We start from the raw sequence: 27272 nt of genomic DNA, 5'->3' as shown, positions 1-27272 counted from the left end.
ACCATTGGGCTTCATATTCAACAATCAAAATCTGCACTTAAAAAAAACCCCACTCATCTTCTCCTACAGATGGGTAAAAGTTGATGCAGATTTGTAACTTTGAGAATGAACCTGTGTGCATTTTCTACAAGCTGAAGTTCAACATCGCTTAACATTTAACATGCATCAATTACCCATTACTTCTGCCCATTTGTTTTCTTGTTATCGATCTCAAAGATGCTGCAAAGGAAGATGACTTTGTCTTTTTTATACAGGTATCCAATGTCAGCTTGATATTAAATTGCACAAAACTAATGAAAATATTATGCTTAGAGCCGAGATCTTGTTTCAAACCCTTCTAATACATGGCCCCATTCATAAGTAGATAATTGGAGACAGGGTTTGTATACTAACCCAGGAAATTGCAGTTTCTTTATTAGCCCTCAATTTCTTAATGATATTTGCATTTACAGTAATATTTTTCAGTAATCTAGGCACAATTTTCTTGTGGAGTAATCAACCTCTCCGTAATCTATGCATCATTTTCTTGTGAGAAAAATTCTACCTTTCAGCAATCTAGGCATCATATTAGAAAATCTACCTTTCAGTAATCTAGGTATCATTTTCTTGTAGAGAAATTCTGCCTTTCAGTAATCAAGGCATCATTTTCTTGTAGAGAAATTCTACCTTTTAGAAATCTAGGTATCATTTTCTTGTAAAGAAATTTTATCTTTCAGCAATCTAGGCATGATTTTCTTGTGGAGAAATTTTACCTTTTCAACAAGTCATTACATATTTTTGAGTCAGACAGATGATAAATTAACAGCCAGCAAATATAAAAATTGTGTGATATGCTGTTTAAAGTGTTACAATAGCCCCAGGTCATGATTATTTTTAAGACTGCAACTTTATTGATGCTTTGTCAAGCTAAAGAAAATGCCTGCATATATATATTTGTATAAGCAGGATTTTTCATGCGCAATATTTTGATAACTTACATTTGATAAAAAAACAAATTTAAGTGTCTCCAAAGACTTCCACCAACTTTCAAACAATGCATGCCACTATAATTTATTTATAAAGCCCACATTGTCAAGTCATGAACCGACTGATCCAAACTGAACTGAGATCATTATGTAGAATCATTCCAATTCACTTGGCTAGTCAGCACTCTTTCCTTTGGCATATAGCCTTGAGCAGTTATCCAGAAATGGAAATTTCACTAAAATGGATTACTCAGTACAAAATTTAGCAGAAATTGCACCAACCCCCTCATCCCAATAATTATCAGGGTTAACTTCTAGCAGTGTATGATTATATCTGCCCACCCAAGACATCAAAAAATTCTGTCCTTTAAAGGTCCAAATCAAATTCGGCGATACTTTGCTAAAAAAAGAAAATTATGTATTAGAACACTGTTAAAGGTGTCGCTGTACACATGAATACTAATAAGTCATTGAGGGCTAGCTGTACAATTAATGTAAGGGCCGATGTATTAGAACACTGTTAAAGGTGTCGCTGTACACATGAATACTAAGACATTGAGGACTAGCTGTACAATTAATGTAAGGGCCAATGTATTAGAACACTGTTAAAGGTGTCGCTGTACACATGAATACTAAGACATTGAGGACTAGCTGTACAATTAATGTAAGGGCCGATGTATTAGAACACTGTTAAAGGTGTCGCTGTACACATGAATACTAATAAGTCACTGAGGGTTAGTTGTACAATTAATGTAAGGGCCGATGTATTAGAACACTGTTAAAGGTGTCGCTGTACACATGAATACTAAGACATTGAGGACTAGCTGTACAATTAATGTAAGGGCCAATGTATTATAACACTGTTAAAGGTGTCGCTGTACACATGAATACTAATAAGTCAATGAGGGTTAGTTGTACAATTAATGTAAGGGCCAATGTATTATAACACTGTTAAAGGTATCGCTGTATACATGAATACTAATAAGTCATTGAGGGTTAGCTGTACAATTAATGTAAGGGCCAATGTATTAGAACACTGTTAAAGGTGTCGCTGTACACATGAATACTATGACATTGAGGACTAGCTGTACAATTAATGTAAGGGCCGATGTATTAGAGAACTGTTAAAGGTGTTGCTGTACACATGAATACTAATAAGTCACTGAGGGTTAATTGTACAATTAATGTAAGGGCCATTGTATTAGAACACTGTTAAAGGTGTCACTGTACACATGAATACTATGACACTGAGGACTAGCTGTACAATTAATGTAAGGGCCAATGTATTAGAACACTTAAAGGTGTCACTGTATACATGAAGACTAATAAGTCACTGCGGGTTAGTTGTACAATTAATGTAAGGGCCGATGTATTAGAACACTGTTAAAGGTGTCACTGTACACATGAATACTAAGACATTGAGGGTTAGTTGTATAATTAATGTAAGGGCCAATGTATTAGAACGCTGTTAAAGGTGTTGCTGTACACATGAATACTATGACGTTGAGGACTAGCTGTACAATTAATGTAAGGGCTGATGTATTAGAACACTTAAAGGTGTCACTGTACACATGATTACTAAGACACTGAGGGTTAGCTGTACAATTAATGTAAGGATCGATGAATTAGAATGCTGTTAAAGGTGTGAATGTACACATGAATGCTAATAAGTCATTGAGGGTTAGTTGTACAATTAATGTAAGGGCCGATGTATTAGAACACTGTTAAAGGTGTCAATGTACACATGAATACTAATAAGTCAATGAGGGTTAACTGTATAATTAATGTAAGGGCCGATGTATTAGAACACTGTTAAAGGTGTCGGTGTACACATGAATACTATGACGTTGAGGACTAGCTGTACAATTAATGTAAGGGCTGATGTATTAGAACACTTAAAGGTGTCACTGTACACATGATTACTAAGACACTGAGGGTTAGCTGTACAATTAATGTAAGGATCGATGAATTAGAATGCTGTTAAAGGTGTGAATGTACACATGAATGCTAATAAGTCATTGAGGGTCAGTTGTACAATTAATGTAAGGGCCGATGTATTAGAACACTGTTAAAGGTGTCAATGTACACATGAATACTAATAAGTCAATGAGGGTTAACTGTATAATTAATGTAAGGGCCGATGTATTAGAACACTGTTAAAGGTGTCGGTGTACACATGAATACTATGACGTTGAGGACTAGCTGTACAATTAATGTAAGGGCTGATGTATTAGAACACTTAAAGGTGTCACTGTACACATGATTACTAAGACACTGAGGGTTAGCTGTACAATTAATGTAAGGATCGATGAATTAGAATGCTGTTAAAGGTGTGAATGTACACATGAATGCTAATAAGTCATTGAGGGTTAGTTGTACAATTAATGTAAGGGCCGATGTATTAGAACACTGTTAAAGGTGTCACTGTACACACAAATACTAAGACATTGAGGACTAGTTGAACAATGTAAGGGCTGATGTATTACAACAATGTTTAAGGTGTCACTGTAGAAACAAATACCAGAAAGTCTGTGAGGGCTAGCTGTACAATTAATGTAAGGGCTTGTGTATTGGAATACTGTTATATGCGTTGTCTTATTTTGACTCATTTAAGAAGTAAGCTTGTGTCTGGTACCTATGTGATTTTTCAGTAACACAGAAGTAGTGTAGTGGAGAAGGGTACTGCATTTCAATACAATAATGACAGGGTCAAGCAACAGACTTGTCCCAAGGATTAATGATTTGAAACAAATGATGGGTATTTAACTAAACTAATTTAACTAAAAATACCATTTGATCTTAAGTTTCAACTGAAAGTCTCAAATTCTTCATGTCAATTTACTTTCTTTGCTATGCTATGACTACCTACCTCTCAGCACTGTCTTTTCTGCTGCTAGTGTGCTTGTTCTCACAGGTACTGGAGGCTTCTCTTTTACTGGAGAAGCTTCATCTTCTTCATCCGTCATCCATTTAGTGTCACTGTCCCGCATCGGGACAAATGCCTGGTCCTAGAACAATGATAATTTTTTTTTAAGATTCCCTCAAATATTTTCACAATTATTAAGTATGAATGAATTATGACTTAAATTTTTTAACATACCTACGTAACTGTAATTCTTTGATATAAATATTTACAAATCAAAGGTATTTGGTATCCACCTTAATATTAACTTATTAACTGTCTGAATACAAATTGTCTCAAAAAAGAACCAGATCATTTCTTTAGTGTTATACATTTTTCAGTTTATTTTTTTAGTGTCATACATTTGTTCAAAAGGAATCAGCTCAATTTTTAAGTTTCACATCTTGGTCTCCTCATCAGTACAGTATATATTCACTTACAAGTCGCCTTGTCTATAAATTGATCCACCTTTTGGGTACTACAAAAAGCCAATTTAACCCTCAAATAAGTTGCCATATATTTTTAGAGTCAGACCCATCTGAAGGAGTAATTTGTCTTCAGTGAGTGAGTTGCACTTTGGAAAAATAAACAAACCCAACTGCACAGACATATTAAATGACAAAACCAGTGTAAAATACAATTATATTATCAAGCAGAATATGACAACTTACAATTTGTTCTAATTAAATCCTCTAAAATGCATAATGCTTGACATTTTAAATCCATTATATGACAAATCCATGAATTCAATTATAGGTCAGACATCAGTATAAAAATAGTTCTGAATCATCTTATTCACAATATCCCATAAATTCCACATGTCTTACAGATAAATAATGAAAGTCCATATTGTTTAATTCACAGCATTCTATAACCGCTCCGGTAACCTAGTGGTTAGAACATCCGCCTCAGATGCGGGAGATCGATCCCCAGTCGAGGCCTACAAAGTCTTACAAAAATGGTACTAACAGCTGCCTCACTTGGTACTCAGCATTAAGAGGTTAGTGTTAGGACTGGTTGGCCTGGTGTCAGGATAATGCGACTGGGTGGGACATCATGCTACATGTCTGCGGCATGAAGCCCCAGTGCTAGACATCACTTTAAACTACCACACTGCAGACATCATAGCAATATGACTGAAATTTTTTTAATGCTATGTTAAAAATCCAAATCACACACACAGTATTCTATGAATGTCACTATCCAATGTCATCTGTTACAAAATCAAAGAATAATCCACATTGTCAGATCAAGTTCTGAAATCCTGTTGCCATCTAGTTATCGTAATTATCATCCAAATCTGCTTCCTCTGCTTCAGTCATATGTGGGTACTTATGTAAAGACTGAGCTTAGTAACATTTTGATCGTAGTTTTAAATCAATTAAAGGCTGTAAATGAACATTTGTTAATTGTGTGGCCAGATCACAAGAAGTTCAATTAACCACCTTCTGTTACTTGTCACTCATGGATCGATCAAAGGGTTGTCACGTGAAAACAATGAGGGTGCAGACTTTAATATCTGAGGGATTAAGGTAAAAGTTTTCACTGGAACATGTGGAACTCTTCTTTGCTCTGAGAAAGTACAGGTGCTATATTCACAGCTTGATCAAAAGGAATGTCAACTTAAAAACTAATTAAGTGCTGCCTGTACAAGCCAAGAGTCTTATCAGGCCATGCGGACTGGCAAAAAAGTTGGGAACAAAATACAACTTATAGAAGAGGAAAATACAACTTAAATCAAAATTTTTTATGGAATCAAAACAGTGTTTATACAGCAAAGCACAAACATTAATAATAATACAGGTTGCAAGGACATGCAGGAAAATGGAAGCAATACACTTGAAATGTTTTCTGGTTAACAGACATTTCCACATCACCTGGACAGATGAAGAACTGCCCCATTTGTTTATATATATATATATATATATATATATATATATATATATATATATATATATACACACACACACACATCTTTGCTATTTTCATGGACAGATGAAAAACTGGCCCTTTTCTTTTATATATACTAACCTCTTTGCTCTTCTCATGGTGTGGGATGATGTGGCCATCTATGCTTCCCTTGGCCTTTACAAACTTTGGATGCCTGGCCTTGAGCTCTTTTGGATGTGGAGTGTCATGACGAATAAATGTCTGAAAAGCATCGAGTTAAATGTATTAGTGTAAACATTTCACAGATTCATGACAGACAGCAAACTCAGATTAGGACATGTAAGATACAACTTTTTAAAATAAAAGAAAATGAGGTTACAAACATTTAGGAGATAATAAAAGACACAGTCACATTTATGTGATCTAAGTAATGAAGATACAAATTTATGAGTTCCCTTAGAATTGAAAGAGATGCTAAAATGCCAAGTCAAACGTGTGTGATTCCATCAGAACTGAAGTACATCTGAGGTATAGCCACAAAATAGAACAATTTTTTAAATAAATTTACACAATTGTGAAACTTTGTACTGACACACAAACTAAGGTGTTTTGTTAAGTCAAAATATCAAATAAACAAAGAGACTCCAATTTTGAAAAGCAAGCATTTTATTCAACTAGAAAGTAAAAGAACATTAACATTCTATTTAGTCAAAAAAAGAAATATTAATACCGAGTTCAGTTTTTAAAATATTTACAACAAGTTAAAGCTAAAAAACTAACACCAAGTAAAATCTAAAAAAAACAGAGGTATAGACACAAACATGGATGCCAAGCATTCACCGTTTCAAGCTATGACCCAGGCAGGCCTAAGAAAATTGTTTGTGAAATTCCACCTCGAACACGTTCCCCAAATTACTGACAGCCTATTTATACCTATCAAGATCAACTTTCTCTTTTTCTTTTCTTGCTTTAAACCATATGACTTTGATAAAAGATCTTAACTTGGAAATTGTAAAATCCTAAAAATGCTACAATTAAACAGAACTCTTGGAAACTGTACAACCCTATACAGGCTATGGTTATACAGAACTATTGAAAACTGTACAACCCTGAAAATGCCACAATTATACATAAGTCTTTGAAATTGTACAACCCTGAAAATAATACATTTATACAGAACTCTTGGAAACTGTACAACCCTGAAAATGCCACAATTATACATAAGTCTTTGAAATTGTACAACACTGAAAATACTACATTTATAAAGAACTCTTGGAAACTGTACAACCCTGAAAATGCCACAATTATACATAAGTCTTAGAAATTGTACAACCCTGAAAATACTACAATTATACAGAACTCTTGCAAACTGTACAACCCTGAAATTGTCACAATTATACATAAGTCTTGGAAATTGTACAACCCTGAAAATACTACAATTATACAGAACTCTTGCAAACTGTACAACCCTGAAATTGTCACAATTATACATAAGTCTTGGAAATTGCACAACCCTGAAAATACTACAATTATACAGAACTCTTGGAAATTGTACAACCCTGAAAATACTACAATTATACCGAATTCTTGGAAACTGTACAACCCTATACAGGCTATGGTTATACAGAACTCTTGTAAATTGTACAACCCTGGAAATGCTACAATTATAAAGAACTCCTGGAAACTGTACAACCCTATAAAGGCAACAGTTATCAGAACTCTTGTAAATTTAACAACCCTATCAAGGTTTTAATTATACTGAAAAACATTTGAAACTTTAACCCTATCAGGTTAGTTACACAGAACTCCTGGAGATTTAACCACCCTATCAAGGCTACAGTTATGCAGATCTCTTACCAATTCGGAAGACATTATGACTATAACCAGAATTAATGAGCTAACTAAAATGACATTAACAATGTAGAACGCTACAAATCACCTGAGCTAACTAAAATGACAGTAACAATGTAGAACACTACAAATCACCTGTGGACCCAGCTATGATATTCAATCAAAACAGGACTGACACAAATGTTAACAACAAACTTCATAACCAAGTCATATCTGCCTCCATTCCTGATGGAAAAGTGATAAATATTTCTCACCTATCCTTTGCAAGTGAGATAAAACTTAGTGTTAGTCATCTTTATTAGCTTTGGAGCAAACAAACACTAGACAAAATCTAGTCTTATCAACTCTGAAGGCAAGACAAAACCAAAATCAAGTTTTATCAGCTTTACAGTGAGACAAATCCTAAAGTCTTATTAGCAGTAAGTCTCATACTGGGTGAGAGCATATGTAGTTGAAGATAACTAGTGAAATATATGCAATACAGCAGCAAGTGTACATGTCTCTCGTTACCTTATCTTCATCATCTTCATCAGATTCCCCTTCCACTTCTTCAAACCTGATGACACTGTCACGAGGCTTTTCCAGTTTTTCCGACCAGCTAGATCGACTATCTTCAGTTGCAGTGCTGCCTCGAAGAAGATTTTCTGAAACAGATTTAAAGATTACACTATATATATATATATATATATATATATATATATATATATATATATATATATATATACACACACACACACACATATATATGTGCACCCACACATACATATATACAATTTGCACCTCTTAATTTACAACAAACATCACTCACAATTCAGACACTTATAACTGAAAGCAGAAACTAAAACCTGAAATAAATCATTCATCATCAATGTACCCATACAATTACCCACTCAGCCATATACTATTTCCAATGGTGCGTATTCTCTCTCTCTCTCTCTCTCTGAAACATATTTAAATTCTGATGGAAAAATACTATACTTAAACAGTGAGCATACTTATAATAAAATGCATAGAACACTATGCCAGGTAAACATCCTACCCATACTTTCTGTGTGAAAGTTCTGCTGTGGTAAGAGGAAGCATGTAAGAACTTTCTGGCCTGTCCTCTCATCAAAGTCTGTCTGAAATTTGAGCATTGGCTGCGCCTGGTTCTCGGACAGCCACAGTGCCTTCAGGTTCAAATTTGTAACTGTGATGGGGAGGTATTCCAGCCTAGAAAATAAACAGTACAACATCATACAAACTGTCTTAACATTTTGTTACATATTGTTTTTCGATCATAAATATTTAGCAGAAAAATGCCTACCACTGTACTTGGAGACTATGGGCTACCATACAATAATATGAATTGTTTTATATTTTTGGGAAAATGTACCTACAAAAATACTTTACAAAGAATAATAATTATAAAAAAATACCATATAATAAGGTAAATGTATAGCCCTTAAGTTAACATTTTCAATTCAGGTGTCTTCTTTAACTTTTCTTGGTTAATGAATTTAACATAGGCAAGCAGGTTCTTTTCTTGCAGGCTTCCAAGTTTTAAATTTGTTGGACACTGCACTTGTGCACAGTGTCAAATATAGTATGAACCTGGTGATACAAAATATCGCAAAAATATTTCATTTTAAGACTATGAATAAAAGATGATACTGACATAACATCTGAAACATGTTCTTTGAAACTGTTATTGTCATCAAGTTAATATTAGCAACCTTTTCTCACAACTTTACAACTGACAAGAGCCAAATCTCAATAAATGTTAATGGAACATTACATAATGGTTGACTATTCATCATACAGAAGCCCTCATTACTTTACTGTTAATGAATAAGCCCTTCGTTGACAATGATCACAAACAGAACTTGGCTAAATACTACAAGGTAACAGGCTGGACAAGTATGGTTTAAAAACTTCACGCATTTAAGAAATGTTACTAAGTGCACATTAGTATCCTATTGAAAACAAAAACACAGGCACTGTAACCTTGGATATGGTGTGTATAATCTGATACAATATTTGAATGCACTGCCACATTATGGACTAACAAGCAAAATGGATGAGGGTGCAGTATGATACCATTATGTTTTCAGGTGAAACTACAAATTGCTCAAAGTGCATCGAGTCTGGCCTGTCGATCATGAGTGCCAGCAAGTGTGCCATAGGCTTGAAAATCATGTCAGAAACTGCCTGAGATGAAGCATTTCCATTACCCTCCAACACCCCAAGAAGCATTTCCATTACCCTACACAACCATGAAGCATTTCCATTACCCTCCACCAACATGAAGCATTTCCATTACCCTCCAACACCATTAAGCATTTCCATTACCTTCCACAACCATGAAGCATTTCCATTACCTTCCACAACCATGAAGCATTTCCATTACCCTCCACCACCATGAAGCATTTCCATTACCCTCCACCCCCAAGAAGTATTTCCATTACCCTCCACCACAATGAAGCATTTCTATTACCCTCCATGACCATGAAGCATTTCCATTACCCTCCACCACCAAGAAGCATTTCCATTACCCTCCACCACCATATCATAGTTCCCGTTTTAAGTATGGGTCTGCAAATGAATTCTTTCTTACAAATTTTACAACCAAGTAATCTTTTACTTATCAGATATTAAATAAAAGCACTCAAATTTACCAAATATTGGCACATTTAAGAGTGGTATTGGGGTGGGGTGTTCATGTGGTCATGGTCCTGTTGTTTAATGGAGGGGATGGGGATGAAAAATCTACTTGATCTATTTTGTAAATCAGTCTATACAGCTGCAAATAATGCTGCATGAAGGTACTATGTTTCATTCTTGAACAATTCATCCAAATCTCCATGTATCTTGATCAGTCATACAACTGTAATGTTATTATGGTTTACTCTAATCAATGCACTCACATGATGAATACCTAGTCACATTTCACTTACCTGTTTCCTGACACATCTAACACATGGAGTTCTTTCAGATTTCCCAGTTCCTGAGGTAACCTGAGCAATTTATTGTCCCTCATGCTAAGGATGTCAAGCCTCTGACATTTTCCAATCTGATGCAGAACGAAGAAAACTATTTATTCATGTCAGCAAGAAAAAAATAGAATATATTGTCTGTTTATATGCAGACAATAAAAATATGCACATATGAGCCCACGTGTACTTTTGAAATCAAAATATGTGCATATACTTGTGTACAAGAAAAACGGTCTTAAAGATAAAATTCAGTCTGTTGTTTGTAAAATATGAGCACAACCAAGTATTTATTTAAATACTTTATTCTGTAATGGATTCTTCCATCTTGCCATGTTAACTTTCATTGATCAATCATCTCTATTAAATATGCTGTCAAATTTAAATGATAAATGCAGTAGTGTATTTACAGTACTATTCTACAGCATGCATTGTAAATAGTAATTAATGGCATAACAGAAATTTACTTCATGCTTTGATTATTTAAGGTGAATAATTGTCACAAACTGAGTGACATGTTACTGGTAATATCTTTTGTGATAGTAAATGAGCATAAATGCCTGCAAATCATCAAATACATTACTGTTATCCTATTCTGACATGCTTTGGAAAATATTTCCAAAACCAGAGACCTGTTCATGGAAAACAGAGACACCAACACAGTGCCAGAAATGGCAAATGCACAACTTGACAAACTTGTGGAGATATGTACAAATGGATGAAAAATGGTAACACTTAGTTTTTCCACTGTCATGACAAGGAATAAAACAAGACTAATTTGGAATGGCATCAGAACCAAAATTTTCCAAAAATTTATCATTTTACTGTTGCAAATTTTAGCATTCAGCAGTGAAAAAGCATGTTAAATTTACAGAAAGTATTAGTGCACAATCTTCTTACCTCAACTGGAATGTCTGTTAACCTATTCCTGTCTACATTGAAATTTGTCATCTTCTTTAGCTTTCCAATGGTGATTGGAAGCTCCTGTGATAAGAAAATAGTCCTGGATAGTATGTGATTGGAATTACAATTAAAAACATGCAATGAGAACAAACCATCACAATTTTCCAATAATTTCATATATTAATTTCCTGAAATAGAAAAACAATGTACTCACTGCACAATTTGGACCTAAAGAAATGCCCACCATAAGGGGTTGTGACCTATTTCAAGCATGATGTACATGTCCCGGGCTTGATACTAACAGTTGCCATGTTGCATGAGCAACTGAAACTAATGTCAGAACAAATGAAAGCTAAAGAACTTGTCAGACTGATTAAGCTAAAGCAATAGACATGGTCAAAAAATTCCGACTAAAAACAAAACAAGTACATTTTCATTCCATACCATTTTGTCCATGTGCAATTGATAAAATTTAAAAGACTTCTGCTAAAATATTGCACTCAAAACGTAAATACAAGCCACCAAGTACGTGATATGGGATTTTCATGAAGTAATCCAAAATTGCATGTTCTTTTAAAATACCTCATATGAAGTGGTGAACGGCACAGTCTTTCCCTCCACCGCAGTTTTGAAATAAAATACAAGTCACTACCTTCAGTGCATTAACACATAACAGAGTCAGTACTTCAAAAGAAGGTCCTAAACATCTTCATTTCAAGGAGGATAAAGATGGAGTTTCACATGAGCGGAATGAGAGCTAACCTCAAAATAACAAATGCAAACACTGTCCTTAAGTTTGATTTACAACAGTAGACCATTTAAATCTGATATTTCAGAATAGGTTTACAGTACAAACAACCAGATTTTCCTGTACAGATAGCTTAATTATCCTACACCAGCCCCCAAGGGCTACATGATACAGATTGGTTCTCCTGTACGTCATTAGAAGTAATTAAAATTGGCTGTAGTCACAGTAGTACAGTGGTTTGCATACCATGATATTGCCAAAACAGAATGTGGAATATAGGAGACTTATTTTGGATGAGGATTACTAACTGGTCTGAAAAGTAATTAATAACTATAGATTATACTAATCTGATTTAATATGATTTATTATTTTAATGATATTCTGGTTATAAAACAAGATTTATATCTTCACGCAATCATCCATTCTGTTCCCAATTACAATACTTTTGATCTTATACAATTTTATTTCTCTTCTGAAGTGTACCATTATGTGATCTTACCATATCTAACCATATTCTCTTGTTTTTTTAAGCATCACCTTTTGACAAATTCAAAAAATATATTTGTTCAATCATGTATGAATAAGCCACTATTTGTGTATGTTTTCACCAAATTTTATTGAAGACAGTCCAGGCTAGTTATGAACTGGTCAAGGAAATAAAACCTCCCGATTGGGCAAGTTCCTCAAAATTTATGTAGAGTCCCAAACTCTGGCTCCCCTCTGCCCTAATGAAAATGTCTGCATACTTTTAAAACCCGACTTTCATCATTTCAAACTGTCATACATATATCAACATACACAACAGGATCTTTAGGATAATCAAGAATAATCCATTCATCTGAGGTAACAGCAACATACACAGCCACATTAAAACTGAAATTTTTAATATTAATTTCTTGGCAAAGGAATGAAAAGAAATCTCAAACTTTTGTTCCCTTTACCATGTTCTTATGTCAGGCATATTTCAAATTTTACATACTTACAGTTAACAAATTTTCTGTTAGAATAAGCTCTTCTAAGTTTTCACAACTGAAAAAAAAAACAACAAAATGGCTTTATACACAAGAAAAGATGGTTCACAAAAGTTTACTGTGTTCATAACATTGACACTACTTATCTGCGCTCTAGTGCTAGAGGAGACCATAAATACACACTGACCTTCAACAAGAGTTCCTCAAAGAATCTGTATTAGCCAATCTTTTTATATAAAGGAATACAAGACAAGACACAGGGCCCAGCAAAACCACTCATTCTCTAGTTCTGACTTGGTAAATAGTGGCCGGCCAAGTACAACTTTACCACTTACTCATCCCTGGGCCAGGTACATGCATATTTGCACCCTGAGGAGAAATCTGAGTGCATTTGCTAGGCTTTACAAGCACCCAAATTTAACACTGATTAATATTTGGCATGCATCAGTTATAAATAACCTATCCCTAATTAGCATACCTGTCAGTGTAGAATATGTTGCAGAGGAATCAATCTCATTTTTTTTTTACACAGGTACCATATGTAAGCTTGATAATAAAATGGGTAAATATTATGAATATATTATGCTGTTGTTTAATGCTTAGCCATCAATTTCTTAATGGTGTTAACATTTTACAGTGACTCTTAATGGTGTTAACATTTTACAGTGACTTTTAACAATGTTAACATTTTACAGTGACTTTTAATGGTGTTAACATTTTACAGTGACTCTTAATGGTGTTAACATTTTACAATGACTCTTAATGGTGTTAACATTTTACAGTGACTCTTAATGGTGTTAACATTTTACAGTGACTTTTAATGGTGTTAACATTTTACAGTGACTCTTAATGGTGTTAACATTTTACAGTGACTCTTAATGGTGTTAACATTTTACAGTGACTCTTTTCAGCAATTTTGGCATCATTTTTATGTGGAGAAAGTTTCCCTTGCAATGAGCTATAACAAATCTTTACAAGTCTGAGAAAATAAGATACAGAATGTTACATGTTTTAGTCTGGTTAGGCAATGTTAGAGTTGTCACAGGTGTTACAGTTGTCACAGGTGTTACAGTTGTCACAGGTCACTGATATTTTCAAGACTGAAGCTTTATTGATACCTTGTCATGCCAAAGTAAAGATGCTGGCAGATATTGATATAAGTGTACTATTACTTTTCACAAGAAAGATGTTACTCATTTACATTCAAAATGAGTATTTTCATTTTCCCAGCTGATTCCCACAAGTGTTTGTGCAATGCAGCTGTTGCAAATAATGTCAAGACACATTAGTAATGACAGGCTCCAAATCTTTTGGCCAATTTTCCATTTTTTATCCTGCCTGTGTGTAGCTCTCTCGAGTAGAGAGCTGTGGGAATGTTGTTGAAAATAGAGAATTTTTAAAGTTTCCTTTTAAATGCAACTTACAGACATCTATCATGTGAAAAGTAATTACTTGCTTGTACAAATATCTGCTTTTTTTCTTTACCTTGGTGTGACAATGTAATAATAACAATGCAGTTTTGAAAATACTGGTCATTTTGGACAAGTATAACACTGTCTCACCAGATTAAAATCATAAAACATTTACGTTTTCGCTCTCTTCCCTTCTCACATATCTAATTCTTAAAGATGTGTGACAGAGTGCTTAAAAAAAGGAAAGTTATGGCACCTAGATTAATCTTACATTTCGCTGTAAATTCAAATACCACTAAGAAATCAATGGCTATATATGCAAAAGCATATTCTTGAGTTACAAACCTTGTCTCTTACTAATGTTCGTCAATGAAGCCATGTATTAGAACATATTATTTTCATGATTTTTACCCATTTTAGTATCAAGCCTGCATCGGGTACCTGTGGTTCTTCAGTAAAAGTGTAAGCAGTGTAGTTCAGAAATATTTTGTGCTGGGATGAGTACAGGGAGGAGTAACTCATGCAGCTCATTAATCCCAGGGGGTTTGGAAATTTTTTGGTTAAGCCCTGATTTTTGTTGTTGTTGTAGGGTTTAACGCCATTTTTCAGCACACGATAGGCTATACATGGCGGCCAGTATTAATGGTGGAGGAAGAACCCGGGAAAGAACCACCGACCCATGAGAAGCTACTGGCAAGCTTTCTCACATACCCACATCAGCCGAATCCGAGACTCGAACTGACGCAGACATAGGTGAGATGGCAGTGATCCGTAACGGAGAGCGCTTTAGACCACTCAGGGCCCCGTTAAGCCCTGAAGACCCTACTTTCTTATAATCAGCCAAGTATTGAAAACATCTCTGATATTCATGAGTGATACGATTTTAAACTAACCACTGTGGTAGACATAATGGATGTAAAATCGGCTATCATTTTGAACAAGCTTGATACAATTATAAGAATTTTGGCGAGAAAAAAACACATGATATGATCTTTATTTCAGGGGACAAGATTTTCAATAAGTTCATTGCGGCAGGCATATATGAGGTCAGAACAACAGCATTTTAAAATCAAGCCCAACCAGATATCATAATTAGTCTTTAAGTGAAACCCTACATTGATATGACTTTCCATTTAGGAGTAGCAATATTAAGACCACCATGTTGGCCATACTGGATGTCAGATCTGAACCATTTTCATTTAGTGCAAACCAGAAACCATATGAATTTTAGTGAAAACCCATGCTGATATGACCTTCTGATCTGGGGTCACCGTAATAGCAGTAACAAGATTTCCAAGTTGGCCATTGTCGTGGCCAAATTGCAAGTCAGATCGGTACCATTTTCATTTAGGACCAACTAAACATAATAAGAAATCTTATGTCAATATAACTTCGGTTTCTAAAGCAGTAGCAATAACGAGATTTTCAATACTGAAGCCATGACATCCAAACTAAATGTCAGATTGGTACCATCTTCATAACCACCAACTTAAAATCATAGTCTTTTAATGGTACCATGTTGATATGCCCATTCACTCTGGAGGGGTAACAAAAATTATTTTCAAGATGGTCACTGTGGCTGCCATTTTGGATGACAAAGCCAAACCATTTTCATTCAGGAACAAGTAGATATCATAAAAACTGATTTAGTTAAAACTCCCTATTGATGTGACCATCCATTCAGGGGTAGTTATAACAAAATTTTATTTGATTTCTGATCAGCACAATTTTCATTTAGGATCTAACAGGTCTTAGAATGAATGAATGTGTGTATAAAGTTTTACACCAATCTGTTAAGTAGTTTTGGAAGAGTAGTTATAACTAACTTGTGCAAAAAGGAAGATGTACATGGAACAATTTTTGAGGTTGCGACAAACAAACACCGATATTTTTGTAGAAACAATATGACTCAATCCCCAAAACACACAATTAAGTACTGAGAAAATTCCAAGATGCCATGACTCATAAACTACAACAAATGATACTCTCGAAATAAAATGAATTCAGTGTTTGCCAAAAAAAAATTCTTAACGGATTTTAAAAACAGAAATAGGAAATGCATGTTCCGCCCTTCAAATCTTTTTACACAATTAGTTGAAAATTGAAATGCGTAAAACCAGTGTATCCCCTAGGAGTGCAAAAATGAGAGTCAAAAATCTCCTTGGTGTCAAAACTGGGGGTCAGACTGAGTAAAAAACATACTTTGGTATCAGAACTGGGGGTCAAATTAAAAATGGGGGTCTCTGAAGCGCAGATGAGGGTAAAGGGAAACACTAAAACCATACCTGGAAGTGCTCTAATGAAAAGTTTCAATATTCTAGCTTATTTTAATTAATTATAATTAAACATTTTATTACTAAGTCAAGACTGCGATAAAATGTGACCTTCCTTACAAGTTCAAATGGTTAAGTAAGCATGTCACAGAATAATTTGTCTTACCTTTATACACAGAATAATTTGTCTTACCTTTATACACAGAATAATTTGTCTTACCTTTATAGACAGAATAATTTGTCTTACCTTTATACACAGAATAATCTGTCTTACCTTTATACACAGAATAATTTGTCTTACCTTTATACACAGAATAATTTGTCTTACCTTTATAGACAGAATAATTTGTCTTACCTTTATACACAGAATAATGTCTTACCTTTATACACAGAATAATTTGTCTTACCTTTATACACAGAATAATTTGTCTTACCTTTATAGCTTCATACAAAGTATTAGAAAATCCACCATGAGATTGTGGAGATGTTGGCAAATGAAAACAGAAACCTAAATGTAAATAATCCAACACTGAACCAGGCATCAAAAGTGCAATGTAGGTTATGGAATGAATCCTTTTTATTCATAATCATTCTATGCTGAGATTATAACAAGATATTTAGGAAAGCTATCATAATTGAAAGAAGCATACTAAGGTACACTTCATCTAATTTCAATAAGATTTGTATTACTAAAGCCAAAATATCATATAAACAAAGAAACTAACCTTCCTATATGAGGTGTAAGGGTCATCAATCTGTTTTGATCCACTTTTATGATTGACAGTTTCTTCAGCTGACCTGGAAAGAAAATATGATGGTTATTTATTAATGTCTTTGTTAAATGCTTTCTAACACTTCAACCATTAACAAACTATCCCTTCCACAACTGCATTATGGTGCAACTTTTTTCAAACTTATAGGGAACTAAAACAAAGTGGCATGAGTTGCCTGTACAAACCCAACAGTGTGAATACTAAAGAGGACCAATGCTGGAAAGCTTTTCTATACACAAAAACTTAAATACATGGGTGGATGGGAAGATGTGTTCAGACAGGACATATAGAAGAATAAAAAATGAGTTGATGCATTTATTGATATTAAAGACATCTTGTACAAATTTCCCTTGATACAATGTAAGCAGCTAGAGATCCATCATGTACCAAGCCAAGAATATCAGTTCCATCTTGTGAAGATCATCCTGTGGTAGCCAAGAACATCAATTCCATCTTGTGAAGATCATCCTGGGATAGCCAAGAGTTCAATCATCCTGGGATAGCCAAGAGTTCCATCATCCTGGGATAGCCAAGAACATCAGTTCCATCTTGTGGAGATCATCCTGTGGTAGCCAAGAACATCAGTTCCATCTTGTGGAGATCATCCTGTGGTAGCCAAGAACATCAATCAGTCCCATCTTGTGGAGATCATCCTGTGGTAGCCAAGAACATCAGTTCCATCTTGTGGAGATCATCCTGTGGTAGCCAAGAACATCAATCAGTTCCATCTTGTGAAGATCATCCTGTGGTAGCCAAGAACATCAATTCCATCTTGTGGATATCATCATGGGATAGCCAAGAGTTCCATCTTGTGGAGAACATCCTGTGGTAGCCAAGAACATCAGTTCCATCTTGTGAAGATCACCATGGGATAGCCAACAACATCAGTTCCATCTTGTGGAGATCATCCTGTGGTAGCCAAGAACATCAATCAGTTCCATCTTGTGGAGATCATCCTGTGGTAGCCAAGAACATCAATCAGTTCCATCTTGTGAAGATCATCCTGTGGTAGCCAAGAACATCAATTCTATCTTGTGGATATCATCATGGGATAGCCAAGAGTTCCATCTTGTGGAGAACATCCTGTGGTAGCCAAGAACATCAGTTCCATCTTGTGGAGATCATCCTGTGGTAGCCAAGAACATCAATCAGTTCCATCTTGTGAAGATCATCCTGTGGTAGCCAAGAACACCAATTCCATCTTGTGGATATCAACATGGGATAGCCAAGAGTTCCATCTTGTGGAGAACATCCTGTGGTAGCCAAGAACATCAGTTCCATCTTGTGAAGATCATCCTGTGGTAGCCAAGAACATCAGTTCCATCTTGTGGAGATCATCCTGTGGTAGCCAAGAACATCAATCAGTCCCATCTTGTGGAGATCATCCTGTGGTAGCCAAGAACATCAATCAGTTCCATCTTGTGGAGATCATCCTGTGGTAGCCAAGAACATCAATCAGTTCCATCTTGTGGAGAACATCCTGTGGTAGCCAAGAACATCAATCAGTTCCATCTTGTGAAGATCATCCTGTGGTAGCCAAGAACATCAATTCCATCTTGTGGATATCATCCTGTGGTAGCCAAGAACATCAATTCCATCTTGTGGAGATCATCCTGTGGTAGCCAAGAACATCAGTTCCATCTTGTGGAGATCATCCTATGGTAGCCAAGAACATCAATCAGTTCCATCTTGTGAAGATCATCCTGTGGTAGCCAAGAACATCAATTCCATCTTGTGGAGAACATCCTGTGGTAGCCAAGAACATCAATTCCATCTTGTGGAGATCATCCTGTGGTAGCCAAGAACATCAGTTCCATCTTGTGGAGATCATCCTGTGGTAGCCAAGAACATCAATCAGTTCCATCTTGTGAAGATCATCCTGTGGTAGCCAAGAACATCAATTCCATCTTGTGGATATCATCATGGGATAGCCAAGAGTTCCATCTTGTGGAGAACATCCTGTGGTAGCCAAGAACATCAGTTCCATCTTGTGGAGATCATCCTGTGGTAGCCAAGAACATCAGTTCCATCTTGTGGAGATCATCCTGTGGTAGCCAAGAACATCAATCAGTTCCATCTTGTGAAGATCATCCTGTGGTAGCCAAGAACATCAATTCCATCTTGTGGATATCATCATGGGATAGCCAAGAGTTCCATCTTGTGGAGAACATCCTGTGGTAGCCAAGAACATCAGTTCCATCTTGTGAAGATCACCATGGGATAGCCAACAACATCAGTTCCATCTTGTGGAGATCATCCTGTGGTAGCCAAGAACATCAATCAGTTCCATCTTGTGGAGATCATCCTGTGGTAGCCAAGAACATCAATCAGTTCCATCTTGTGAAGATCATCCTGTGGTAGCCAAGAACATCAATTCTATCTTGTGGATATCAACATGGGATAGCCAAGAGTTCCATCTTGTGGAGAACATCCTGTGGTAGCCAAGAACATCAGTTCCATCTTGTGGAGATCATCCTGTGGTAGCCAAGAACATCAATCAGTTCCATCTTGTGAAGATCATCCTGTGGTAGCCAAGAACACCAATTCCATCTTGTGGATATCATCATGGGATAGCCAAGAGTTCCATCTTGTGGAGAACATCCTGTGGTAGCCAAGAACATCAGTTCCATCTTGTGAAGATCATCCTGTGGTAGCCAAGAACATCAGTTCCATCTTGTGGAGATCATCCTGTGGTAGCCAAGAACATCAATCAGTTCCATCTTGTGGAGATCATCCTGTGGTAGCCAAGAACATCAGTTCCATCTTGTGGAGATCATCCTGGGGTAGCCAAGAACATCAATCAGTTCTATCTTATGAAGATCATCCTGCGGTAGCCAAGAACATCAGTTCCATCTTGTGGAGGTCATCCCATGGGCTTGGACAAAATAGACTTGCTGATCCCTCTCATGTTATAGAATGCAACTAACAGAACCTGGAACTATGGTGGCAAAGTGCTTGGCCCAAAACCAAAAAGGGTGCTACTTTAAACCCTACCACTGGATTAGTCAGTGCTGGCAATGCATCTTACATCAATTGACTCAGATCTAAATAACCAAACTATAGCTTTGAATTAATTTTTTTAAAAAATAACCCAACCCAGCTTGTGTATTTGTGTGTATGTGTGTGTGGCTAGGGTTTACATCATTTAAACTGCACAAAATAATAATGACAATGCATTTACTCCAAACCTGCACATATTCCAGACAATCTAATGAACAGAAAATTAACTATGCAGGTTCAGTAGCTGATGATAAGATACCAACATCACAGGAACCACACAAACAATTTCCGTCAGTTTTACAAAAAGAAACATGTCATCCTTCTTTGTTTCTTTTAGTACTTACCAATCCCATCAGGCAGTGATTCCAGGTTATTCTGTGATAAACAAAGGTCTGTTAGACTGGATAGACCACCGATCTCTTCTGGCAAAAAATCTAACTGATTCTCTGACACATCCAACTGAGCAAGTTTCTTTAGGTTACCCATCTCCTGAATGAACAGATAAAGAGAAGAGTCATGAATTAAAATATTTTTATGATAAAAGAATTGCAGGTCTTAAAAAAATTATATTTAAAATAATGAAAATACTTAAGCAATAAAACCTAGGTATTGTAAAGAAAAGGGGGCAAAGGAAAAGAAATATTACTTAAGAAAACATAATACATGTTTACAAAAGTTCTGCAAAATGTCTCTTATTTCTTCTTGTATAAATGCTAGATTATTCCAAACTCAAGAACGATTCTCTTGCACCCAAACAAGGTGCTTTTGAGCGGATGGTGTACAATTACTCAAGCTGAATTAAATATTGCTATTCTTAAACTTAATACTAAAACAGTTTATCTAAAGTTTACTCAGTCCCGATCATTAAATGACCTGTACCTTGAATGTCATCCAAAAACTTCCTGATCAAAGTTACTGATCACAGTGGCTAAGTACCAAACTGAGTCAAGAAAAAAAGACCTTTGGGCCTAAGACAATTTGTTTTAAAAGCATTCATTTAAAAAGACCTAATTACAAAATGGTTGATTAAAATCTTGACCACAATGACCTTCAAAATCATATACTAGTGTGTAAAAAAGGACTGCACTGTCTGTCAAATCAACAGGTCTCCTTGTAATGTGACACATCAGTCCAGAATCTGTAATGATACATAAAGGGGCTTGTATCCTTTTTTAAAACTTACTGAATATAGTACAAGAGATGATCAATTTCTATTTCTCCTGTAACCTATTTAAGATTTGAAACCAAATTCTCAAAAATGGCAAGTATTATAATCATTATGTCTTTAATCCACTGACAGACTAGACGAAACTCAGCACAGATGAGAATAGTCACATGACTTCAATAATACCAAACAACGATATTGGAAGTCCAATAGTCATGTGATATCGACAACAAACACCTTTTCAATGTTGTTGTACAAAATTTCAATTATATTAAAAGAAAGTCTACTACCTTTTGTAAAAACCAGAAAGAATATACAATTCTCAACATATTTATTTCAAGAACAACTACAAGAAACTTGGCCAGTCTGATTAGTCAAGCAGAGTAGCCTGGTTCTCTGCTTTGTATGCTCACTGCGTGAGAGTACTCATATCAATGTGATAGTCACGTAATACAACAAAACAACGGAAGTTGATCTCGGAATAAATGTAGAGAATTTTGTGCTCTTTCGCTTATGTATTTTTATTACAATCAGTATACGACTTTCATTTAATATCTTGTCTACAATGTTTGAAAATGACGGCTGTGAGATTATGTGAGCTCGTGCCACTAGCAATAGAAATCGCTAGTACCAGCTCAAATTTCATCAATGCTTTAGTTTTATCGTCTTTCAGCAGATTAAAGACATAACAATTTTAAAACTCGCAATTTCTGAGAAAATAAATAATTTTCATATTGATTTCATGCAGGTATAACTCGATTTAACAACATTTAAGTTTGCAAGCCCATCAGCTAAGCGGCTATGCTTTAACGCCACCATCTTGGCCTCTTGTGGTGCTAGACTGCTGTTCATACCTTCCATGAAAAAATGTAATAGGGATATCGAGCTGTCTGTGAAACAAAATGTCTACCAGACAAATCTAATCCACTGAGCGTTTGGATTGTCTCAACAAATATATATATGGCAAGCAGCCAAATGATCCATATTGCCAACCTACTAATATTCTGGTTAGAACTCAATAAATTGAACTCAAGATCAGTTCAGTTACGACTCAATTATGTAATTGTTTTGGGCATCAAGTTGTGGAGGAAAATTCCCAGGTTTTTCCAGACTGTCATCAATGTTTGCAAAATTCAAGAACTTTTCACAGTCAGGAAAAAAAAATCATTTCTCCTGACTTTTTCCCGATTTCCCAGTAGAATGGGAACCCTGCAGTTCAGTTACTACTCAGTTACATACTTGTCTCTCTCGTCAAGTGGTGACCGAAAATTTGTAGGTTTTTCCCTCTACTTTCATCAATGTTGCAAAAATTCAAGGACTTTTCACAGTTGGGAAAAAAATCTGTTATTTCTCCCAACTTGCCCAGTAGCATGGGAAACCTGTGACAAATACATAACATAAAAGGAAGCCTTGCCTAAAACATGAGTGTGTGTGTGTGAGAGAGAGAGAGAGAGAGAGAGAGAGAGAGGAAGGCAGTTCATTGGTCGCATTTTACCGGCGGAAGAAATGTCAAGTCATTTCCATCCAGCCATAATTCTTGGAGATTTGGCAGTGAACCAATTGTGTCTGGCTGAAAAAGATAGAAATAGCTTGATAAATAATATTTCAAGAACAAAAATAGAAATACACTAGCAAGCACGATATTTCAGCAAATCCCACCACCAACACCAGCACCTCCAAGAAAGCAGCTGGATGAAAGTGTTGATGTTCATGATACAACACATCAGCCTTACCTGAAAATTATGAATTCTTGATTTGCAGGCCGGGGTTGGTGTGGGTGGGAGAACAGGTCCACTTTTACTAAATATTTTTTTCCCCTTTTAAAAAATTCATTAGAATTATAAAAAAATCATTCATCATGCAGACTGATGTAAACTATTTATTCCATATAAAGATTTTGCAATCTTATAGAACCAACTGTAATTCATAATTCCTTAAAACAATAATTTCAACACTTATGCTGAACCTTCCAAACACTTACCCCAAACCTTCCAAACACTTACCCTGAACCTTCCAAACCAGCAGCATGACCGGTTTCATGTAAAAGCAACTTAAGCTGTGACTTTAGATGAGTCACAAGTACAAAGGGAAAGGACTTGTTTATGGTTATATATGGTAAACAAGGTACATACCATGAAAAACTGATCAATACCTTGGGTAAAAAATATGTAGGTCAATGCTTTAAATAGATCAGCTTAGAACTGTGAGGTAGGCAGATTTCTAGATTTTGTGGAAAGTATCAATTATCTAATTGTTCTATCATGCATGATTATCTCTCTCTTGTACATGTTGATCAAGTTTTCTTCCACTTATATAGATGCGTATTTTCCTCACAGTATAGGTAACAATTTGTCGAACAGATGCTTGACTAACTTCATGAAGGGATGGTGCCTTAAAATGTGCATGCTTTATAAAGCTCTGAAAAATTACAGCTACAGATTTCATGACAAGCAATAAACATATGGGAAAAGTAAAATACAGCAAACATTCCACACAAACAAAACTGTGTAGAAGTGTTACAGTAGTTTGGAAAATTCCTGCCTGTTATTTTAGCCATTTTGTCCATAATTTAACATCAACACTTTTGACAAATCTCACAATGTATGGCTGTTACTATTTGATCATGAGGTCCACACAAACTACCATCACAAAATCAAACACACACCTGAATTCATTCAATTCTACAGAATCTTGAATGTGGTGCAATGAAGCATTCTCAGAACTTCAGTGATTGAGCTGAAAAGCCTAATATATACACAGAACTCTAACATGATGAATCTTTGCAGGAAAAGATAGAATGAAAAAGTGACAACTTAAACTGCACAAACTACACTGAAATCATAGCAATAAACATACCTAAAGTTGTGTGTATAGTTGATATGGTTAACTTTTTAAACAGACATCTCTGAAACAGTATGATAAGTATTATTAAAAATTTTTAACACACACACACACACACTCTGCTAAAAATATCTTGACAGAGAACTCAAAATATTAAACATGCTGTGGTCTCGATACTGTACAACTCATCACTGGTCTGGTTTAAGGACATGACCTGAATGTTTATATCTACTAATTTAAGTTCTAAGAATATACATATAAAATATATTCCCAGCTGATATTCTAGCAGTTTTGCTTTTGGCAATATACATGCAGAAGACATTATGCAAACAAACAATTTGGCAACAGTGAGATCTAGTTAGTATGTCTTATATGAAAAGAACAGCAGCATGCCTTGTACATTTGTTAACAGGCAACAGGTAGGTTTATCAATGGCCTCTTCATTTTTAAAATAAAATTTGCCAAAATCCTGAGAAAGATGGTAATCATGGGACTGCTGTGTAAATGTGACATGATGCCATGATACTGACATGATGCCATGATGACACAATGTTGATGTTTAAAGTCTACCTTGAAAATTATAGCATTTAATCTGGCAGCAAAGTGGCTTACCAGGCAGCTAAATTTTTTATTTTACACAAATTAGTGCCTCCATACTATCATTGCTCACTCATGTGGAGCTGAGCTGTATGCAATTACCTCTGAGAGGAAATGACACTGAACCGTGAATGCATTTCACTTATACTGATGGAAGCTTTTCGAAAATGCTAATTTCATTTATACATGCACAAGAATAACACAGAATTACCAAAAAAAACAAAGATCTACTTTTGCTCTGATGTAAACATTTGCATTTTTGACATTTATTCTCATGAAGGGAAAGGTACCAGAAAAGCAATTTTGATTTGCAAATTCAACGTTGTGTCACTTAAGTTTTTTCTTTTAAAACTGAATGGTAGCACACTTTCTATGATTTTTCACCTTCTAGTTAAACAATAAAACATGTATCAGATCTGCCACTCGCTGCTCTAATTTTACCCAATAAAAATAAAATAAAAAAAACATATAGAGAGAGAGAGAGAAAGAGAAAAGAAAGAGAAGGTGAGTAAATACACTTGTAGCCTGTTGCAATGCAAAGAACACACAGACTGAGATGTACAATATGGTGAGGACCATGGGTAAAATGTCCGAGCTACTAAATGGATACAACTTCCCTTTGATATTCTGAGTGTAGGTGACTTAGTTATTCTATATCATACAAAAAATTCATATGATATACCATAACAACCAAGCATGGAGGCCTTAGTTTGTAGTTTAGAAGTCAGTTGGAGTTCATATCCTTCAGTTACTACAGCAAATGAAACTAGCAGTTTACAATCGTCTAAAAATGCACTCACAAAAAAATCACTACATTCAAACAGCTTTAGGTTAATAACTGCCTGAACGAAAAACAGTTCAGATGTCCTGCAAGCCTATCTTCATCTATGGGTTAATTATCTTGATCAATAAGCCAATGACTTTGCAAGTTTCAGTCCAGATACATTTAAGAAAAGTTCAGCCAATAACAAAATTATGCTATATGCCACAGCCAAGAATGAGTTGGGTATGCCAAGCGACCTGTTTTGCTCAAGACAATTTCTGCCTCCAGTATCATAGAAAATTTGACAAATTCCTAGTGTTCTCATATTACACTAAAGATAATTTCCCATTCATATTCAGTGAGGTACAAATCAAACATTGTATAATTAGGATGAAGAATGCATTTTCATGGCTGTATCATATTTCCTGACATAATGCACAAAACAATACAGGATACCAACTATAACTGGAAAATTGATTTCTGTGACTTTTCCTTGCACAATAATTTAAAGACAATATTAATGTTTCCAAGAAAGCCTCTGGAGAAAATGGATCCTAATTGTTTTTCAGGAAATTTAAACATGAATTGATAGAAACTGTTCCTAATTACAAAAAAAGATAACGTTCCTTGCACTTTTCATACCATATTTAAACTACAACAGTAAACTTGGATGAAATATATCTACAAGTGGTTTTTCTCTTAGCCACTTAAATAATCAAAATGGATTTGTGGTTATGCAATTCCAAATAGATTCAGCAAATTTTCATGCCTGCAATTTTGTTAAATAAATTCAGACTTGCCAACTCATCAAGCTCATTGCAGCCCAAATCTCAACAAACTAAACAACAAACTCAATGCAAACTAAAGCCAGGCTTACCAACTAAATCAAGCTCACTGCAGTCCAAATCTCAACAAACTAAAACAACAAACTCAATGCAAACTAAAGCCAGACTTACCAATTAAATCAAGCTCACTGCAGTCCAAATCTCAACAAACTAAAACAACAAACTCAATGCAGCCTAAATCCAGACTTACCAACTAAATCAAGCTCACTGCAGTCCAAATCTCAACAAACTAAAACAACAAACTTAATGCAAACTAAATCCAGACTTACCAACTCATCAAGCTCATTGCAGCCCAAATCCAGGATCTCCAGCTTCACAAGGAAGGACATGGAGGCCGGCAGCTGCCTCAGTAGATTCTCTCGCAACTCCAGTGACACCAAGTTGCTTAAACTAGAAAAAGA

The 27272-nt window shown here is 35.4% G+C and overlaps 1 protein-coding gene across 12 annotated transcripts in view; it reads right to left on the bottom strand.

Annotated features, from left to right (window-relative positions):
• LOC149783253 (protein scribble homolog) overlaps positions 1-27272 on the bottom strand; it is a 184501-nt gene that overhangs the window by 102995 nt on the left and 54234 nt on the right. For 11 of the 12 annotated variants that reach the window (XM_089931472.1, XM_089931479.1, XM_089931476.1 and 8 more), the window contains exons 5-15: positions 27141-27261; positions 23321-23395; positions 21005-21149; positions 17613-17685; positions 13215-13260; positions 11481-11564; positions 10545-10660; positions 8648-8820; positions 8119-8252; positions 5899-6018; positions 3835-3973 (exon numbers count right to left, since the gene is read on the bottom strand). In XM_089931472.1, coding sequence (XP_089787598.1) covers positions 3835-3973; positions 5899-6018; positions 8119-8252; positions 8648-8820; positions 10545-10660; positions 11481-11564; positions 13215-13260; positions 17613-17685; positions 21005-21149; positions 23321-23395; positions 27141-27261 — 1226 coding nt within the window. The remainder of the gene's footprint in view (positions 1-3834; positions 3974-5898; positions 6019-8118; positions 8253-8647; positions 8821-10544; positions 10661-11480; positions 11565-13214; positions 13261-17612; positions 17686-21004; positions 21150-23320; positions 23396-27140; positions 27262-27272) is intronic. The other variant, XM_089931474.1, reaches the window with a different exon arrangement.

This window comes from Sinohyriopsis cumingii, chromosome 14 (assembly GCF_028554795.1).
Source record: "Sinohyriopsis cumingii isolate HCF-2022 chromosome 14, ASM2855479v2, whole genome shotgun sequence".
Taxonomy (NCBI): Eukaryota; Metazoa; Mollusca; class Bivalvia; order Unionida; family Unionidae; genus Sinohyriopsis; species Sinohyriopsis cumingii.
This window is presented reverse-complemented; position numbering and strand designations above follow the sequence as displayed.